Source organism: Lotus japonicus, chromosome 4, assembly GCF_012489685.1.
Source record: "Lotus japonicus ecotype B-129 chromosome 4, LjGifu_v1.2".
In the NCBI taxonomy this organism is placed as follows: domain Eukaryota; kingdom Viridiplantae; phylum Streptophyta; class Magnoliopsida; order Fabales; family Fabaceae; genus Lotus; species Lotus japonicus.
In genome coordinates, this window is record NC_080044.1 from 81,864,710 (window position 1) to 81,870,924 (window position 6,215).

The 6,215-nt window shown below is 36.0% G+C and overlaps 1 protein-coding gene and 1 pseudogene across 4 annotated transcripts; both read left to right on the forward strand.

Moving 5' to 3' along the window:
- Positions 1-1,852: 1,852 nt before the first annotated feature.
- LOC130715958 (uncharacterized) lies at positions 1,853-3,310 on the forward strand. 4 transcript variants are annotated; one of them, XM_057566123.1, is made up of 2 exons: positions 1,853-1,985; positions 2,482-3,310. In XM_057566123.1, exon 2 carries the CDS (start codon positions 2,489-2,491, stop codon positions 3,092-3,094), a length of 606 nt encoding a protein of 201 aa, XP_057422106.1. In that variant the 5' UTR covers positions 1,853-1,985; positions 2,482-2,488; the 3' UTR covers positions 3,095-3,310. The 4 variants fall into 4 exon arrangements, with proteins under 4 accessions (XP_057422106.1, XP_057422105.1, XP_057422107.1 ...); XM_057566122.1 differs by having other exon boundaries at positions 1,908-1,985; positions 2,479-3,310; XM_057566124.1 differs by lacking the exon at positions 1,853-1,985 and adding an exon at positions 1,992-2,187 and having other exon boundaries at positions 2,479-3,310.
- Positions 3,311-4,180: 870 nt separating this feature from the next.
- Positions 4,181-6,215, forward strand: part of LOC130713456 (pentatricopeptide repeat-containing protein At4g16835, mitochondrial-like) — a 15,087-nt pseudogene continuing 13,052 nt past the window's right edge.

Genomic DNA, 6,215 nt, shown 5'->3' on the forward strand with positions numbered 1-6,215 from the left:
TAGAATCAAACATGAACCGTACGTACATGAATGAGTTCCTGAATGTATGAAACTCCTGGCCACCATCACCCTAAGGACACGAACTATGAAATTTATTAGTATTGGTTACAAAAGACTTAAATGAGTATCGTAGAAGTTTCAAAAACGGAAAAAGGAATTCTTTCAATTGGATTTCTTTTCCATCATGTAAAATTTCACAATCTCATCATTAATAATAGATTGTGTCATTGTGTGTTTAATAATTAAAATAATAAAAGAAAATTAGATCAATGGTTAGATGCTGAAAGTTTACAGAGTCAAGTTTTTAAATTGGGAGGATTGTCATCCTTAAAAATAAATAAGTTTATCTAATATCTAATATTGTTTATGAAAAGAGAATACGATAGTTCTATTTTATGGTAGACCATGTTAAAACTGATCTACTTATAAATTATAATTTTACAATTAACATTCAGCACATATTATTTACAATTAATATGAAAAAAAATAATTTTAACTTGCGAGCCATATTTTTGTTGGTCCGCGTTAAACAAAGTCAAAAAATATAACTGGTTGCTGAAAAGTAGGATATAGCAAATTTTATAGGGTTTTTCAGGGTAATGATATCAATTTCTCTTTATGATAATTTATTTGTTATGTCAATTTAATTATAACACAAGGGATATGATTAAGCACGTAAATTACCTAACACGAGTTGTTTTAGTTATAGCATGCATAAAGAAAAACAAAAAACTATAACACAAGGGGATTTTGATTCTCCTTCATTAGTAGTTAATCAGCCAACAACAAAGGGGAGAAACAAGCGGAGAAGGTTAATTACTCGGTTGCCTGATTCTGAGATACTTTAGAGTACTCTTGTGGTATTGCGCACTAAATTATTTCTACCCTATATTTATCTTACATATCAGTTTTACTTTTATTTCTTTTTACTTTTTTTCAGCATTTTCTATCACATCACTTATCATATCACACATTTAGCTCTCTTCTTTTCCGATTTTATAAAGATGGATGTGTAATTCATATATGGCACAAACTATAATTCATATTTGTTTGTTAAATTGTTTTATTTTTAGATTTTTAGATTATTAAAAGAAATGCATTATTAGCATATCCATACGAAGAGATTTTAAATAAGGTCAGCATTCGTGGTGGCCTGGTGGGTGGTTGAGTCACAAAATCCGCGCTGCCAACTCGCGAAGGTAAGTCATGGTCATCTTGAATTTTCAAATTTGCCCCGGGTGACTTTTTCTTGCCCGTAGGAGAGTCTCAACTTTCAAGGGGTATTTTAGAGATGACAAACAAAAAACTAACTGCTACTTTTGGTGGAAGCTTCTAAAATCACATATTTTGTATACCTTCTACAAGAAATTTGGGTAAAACAAACTACCTTCGCTCATGTTGAGAAATATATCAGGTATATATTTAAAAAATTCTATAATTAACCATTATATTGTCAATAAATTGGATTAGTTTAACACATATCACATAGTTTCATTTTATACTAAAATCATATCCGGGTTGAAATAACGCTAAATATTTGGTAGAGAGTTTTATCGTTCATAATAATTTTAACTTTTAAGTCATAAACGACTCAAAAAGGATTGTTAAAGTGAAGAATACATGTTGACTCAATTGGTAAGAACATATTATTTTCTTTTAAAAGATTGTGCGTTCGTTTGATTTCCGCTGCTAATGTAAGTGTTGTGTTAATAGATGAATGATTTGTAAGTATCTCCGTAAGCGACCTATGGTTTCAAAGGCTTTTTGACCCGTGATGATGGAAACAAAAACTGAACTCATCCAAATTTTCATCATGTTAAAAAAATTGAATTAAATTTTTAATCGAGACTAACACAACACTACAAAGTTGACAGGAAAAAAAATAATATTTAACCCCTATTTAGAAGTGCAAAATGACACGCGAGACCACTTGGGCAACAAGAAACACACGACTCCTTTGCTTCGGTTAGGAAACAAGACAAGAGGTAACTCCCTGGTTCAGAGTCCAGTTCTTGCTCCCTTTTTTTCTGTTGAATTTTCTATGGCTCCACTGTCTGTTAATCTGTTCTATTTTTTTCCATCAATCATCATAGGCCACACTTGTTTCTTGTAATTCTGGATTGTTATGAATTGAATGTTATTGTTCCAGCATATTGAATTTTCTTCTCATACGTTTGAATGAATTAGGTCCATTCCTTATCTTTTATCTTTCAGTTCTTAAGGAGAGGTGGTTGAATTTCAAAATCTTAGCAGAAACCACAATTTGATAAACATGGATTTCATGTATAATCAATCAATTTAGTTATGAATTTGATGGTGATTGCACATGCTTTCGTTTACTTTCTGTAGTTGGACTTGTTCTTATCTAATTATTTCACTGACATACATAGTTAATTGGATTGGTTTATGCATTCTTGCTGGTCAACATGTTAAAATGCCCAATTATTTGATCATTGCAATATGCTGAATCATGTGCAGCAGAAGAATAATGGAGCATCAATCTTCTGGGAGGTTCCAGAGGCCAAAAGGGACTAGCACAAAGCAGACATTGAAGGTGATGCTAGTTTTGGCTGTTTGTGCCTGGTTGGTATATCAGATCCAGAATTCAAGGAGCAAGACAGAGAACTATGGAAGTCAAACTAAGATTGTTGTTTCAGGATATGGAGCTAAGTCTTTGGGGCGTAAAGGAATTGAATCGCGGTTGGATGAAAAAGCTCTTCCTGGTGAACATGTTAGCAAGAATGCTGAATCAGAATTCTTAGAGAAGGAGAATGGTGAGGATGCAGGGGTAACAGAGGATATAGATGAGGTTCAAAGCTTTAATGATGAAAATGGTGTTCCACCTGATGGTAATGAAACTGATATAGTGATTGGAGAAAACATTCCAAATGTTGGTGGAAGTTGGGTTAAAATGATCAACATTTATGAAGTCAGGTATGGAGAAGACAATGATGTTGAAGTGAATTTGGAAGGATCAAACAAAGGTGTCACAGCTGAAGAAGAAATTAATATGGGAACTATTGCTCATGATGATGATACTTCAGGGATCAAAAGCAATTCAGAAATTGGTGAAGGAGGCAGGGTGGTTTTGTGAGATTGTAAATATGTTTACAATGTTTGTAAACAAGAGGTCTTAGTAGATGTGAGTTACAATTAGGAAAAAGTTAAGGAAATTGTAAGTTCCTAGGCTACCGAGGATGTCTTTATTTTTAAATTTAAGGATGTAATTGTAATTATCCGTAAGGAATGTGAAGTTATATGTGATTCATAAGGAAAAGAGGAAGTTACATATATATCTTTTATTTAAACATGGAGCATTTTTTCTTGGACTTCAATATTTGTATAGGCTATCAATAAGATATAGCACAATTGGTGGATAACTGATTTTCTTAATTTGTTAGATGAGACATATCTGTTTTATGTGATCTCCAAGTTTTGAGATGATTAATCTCACAACTGTTAAAAACACAGTATAGGTTATTATCAATGTAATTGTCATGCATGACATTTTCTTTCCTAAATTGTATAGGATTTTGACTTTTGATGTTTTTTCAATGATTTCTTTTTTGCTAATTTTTCTGGTTGATCAACAACATTATGTATTTAAGCTAAAATAAACCTTTATTTTTTAAGTGTTTGCATTACTTTAGAATAAAAAACTCATGTGTTGGGCTGGTCGAGCCCTTTATAGCTAGGACTCACCCAAAAGATAGCTTGTGTCGGGTGATTCATGTGAGGACGGTTTGACAGTGTTATAATAAAAGAGATCATTTGAATGAACCCAAGTTGATTACTTGAAGATTTTAGGCGATACATGCAATAGTAGGGGCGATTCATTGCCCTTAGTCATTGACTTACTCCCTGTGTGAGCGGCTCGACCTGTGTTGAGCAAGCGACACGCTTATCATTGAGATTCATTGTATTTTGTGGATGCTCAATCTGAAATAGGCGAGACATTCATTTCATTTTCCATTTTGCAAGCTAGTGCGTATACCACATGGACATGGGTTGTTTTCATATTAGGCCCAAGACCTAGTTGGATTAGCCCTATGTTTAGTCATTTCCTACAATAAAAAGAAATGATCTAATGTAATTATTTATGTTTACTCAAATATCAAAACAATAATGATATATTCATACCTGGTTTTAGGGTTTAGCTAGCTTATGTCATTGTGTTTGTTTTTGTTGTCATGGTTTAGAAATGGTTCTCATTTTCAAGCTCCAAAGATGGTGTAAGATTACCTTGCTTGTGTGTGCGCTGATTTGTTTCCAACAACCGATGATGAATGTGAAGCAAACCAACGCAAACGCTTCGGAAACCCATGTATCGTGCGTTCTCTCGCTGCCTCACTCCTCTGAATGACAACACTTCTCTGAATGACAACTACACACGTCTCGTGCTTCACTGTCTTCGAACCAACGACTGCATTCAAGCCAAGAAATTGGAGTCTGACATGCAGCTTCACCATTTTAAACCCGAAGACACCTTCATCCAACCAGCTTCTTCACTTGTATGCAAAATGCGGCAAGCTCTCAGATGCCCAGAACCTGTTTGATAAAATGTCTCACAGAGATGTGAATTCCTGGAATGCCTTGCTTTCTGCTTATGCCAAGGCGGGGTTGGTTGAACATTTGTATGAAGTCTTTGATCAAATGCCTCGTCGTGATTTCCGTTTCATATAACACGTTGATTACTTGTTTTGCGAAAAAAAGGCTTTCAGGCAGAGCGTTGAGAGTTTTGGTGAGGATGCAGGAAGATGGGTTTCAACTCACCCAGCATACCTATGTGAATGCCCTGCAAGCATGTTCTCAGTTATTGGATTTTCGGCTTGGGAAGCAGGTTCATGGGAGGGTGGTTGTTGGTAATTTTGTGAAAAATGCATTTGTTTGGAATGCTTTGACTGATATGTATGCTAAATGTGGTGGTGATATAGACAGGGCGCGGTGGTTGTTTGATGGGATGATTGAGAAGAATGTTGTTTCGTGGAACCTCATGATCTCTGGGTATGTGAAAATGGGCAAACTTGACGAGTGCACTCAGTTGTTTGATGAGATGCAGTTATTTGGTTTGAAACCTGACCAGATTACAGTTTCTAATGTTCTTAAGGCTTACATTCAATCTGGACGTTTAGATGAGGCGAGGGACATGTTTAGTAAAATGCCCGAAAAGGATAAAATCTGTTGGACGACGATGATAGCTGGTTACGCACAAAATGGAAGAGAGGAGGGTGCTTTGATGTTGTTTGGTGACATGCTACGTGCAAGTGTTAGACCTGACAGTTTCACCATCTCAAGTGTGGTTAGCTCCTGTGCCAAGCTAGCTTCTTTGTGTCACGGTCAGGTTGTCCATGGAAAATTAATTCTTATGGGTGTTGATGCTGACATGCTGGTCTCGAGTGCTCTTGTTGATATGTACTGCAAGTGTGGAGTCACTTTGGATGCTTGGGATATTTTTGAAACTATGCCTGTTCGGAATCTGATCACTTGGAATGCAATGATTCTGGGTTATGCACAAAATGGGCAGGCTCAGGAGGCCTTGGCTTTGTATGAAAGAATGCTGCAAGATAATTTGAAACCTGATAACATTAGTTTTGTTGGTATCTTATCTGCTTGTAAAAATGCTGATATGGTCAAAGAAGGACAGAAGTATTTCGATTCAATCACTGAACGAGGAATGACACCCACATTGGATCACTATGCATGTATGGTCACTCTCCTTGGTCGGTCAGGTAGTGTCGATAAAGCAGTGGATCTGATCAAAGGTATGCCTCACAAACCGGATTACCTGATTTGGTCCGCCTTACTATCTGTTTGTGGCAAGGATGACATGAAGATTGCAGAGTTGGCAGCTAGTCATCTCTTTCGATTGGATCCACAAAATGCTGGACCATATATCATGCTTTCCAACTTGTATGCTGCTTGTGGGATGTGGAAAGAAAAAGCTGATGTAAGATCTCTCATGAAGAACAAATGTGCAAAGAAGTTTGCTGCATACAGTTGGGTTGAGGTTGAGAATGAAGTCCACAGGTTTGTTTCAGAAGATCGCACTCACCCAGAAGTAGAAAGAATATATGATGAATTGAACAGATTGATCTCAAAGTTGCGACGAATTGGGTATAATCCAGATACAAGTCATGTTCTACATAATGTGGGGGAGGAAGAAAAATTTAGATCCATCTCTTGCCACAGTGAGAAACTTGCTGTTGCGTATGCTT

Coding starts and splice junctions, on each gene's coding strand:
- LOC130715958 (XM_057566123.1), top strand. CDS start 2,489: ATGGAGCATCAATCTTCTGGGAGGTTCCAGAGGCCAAAAGGGACTAGC.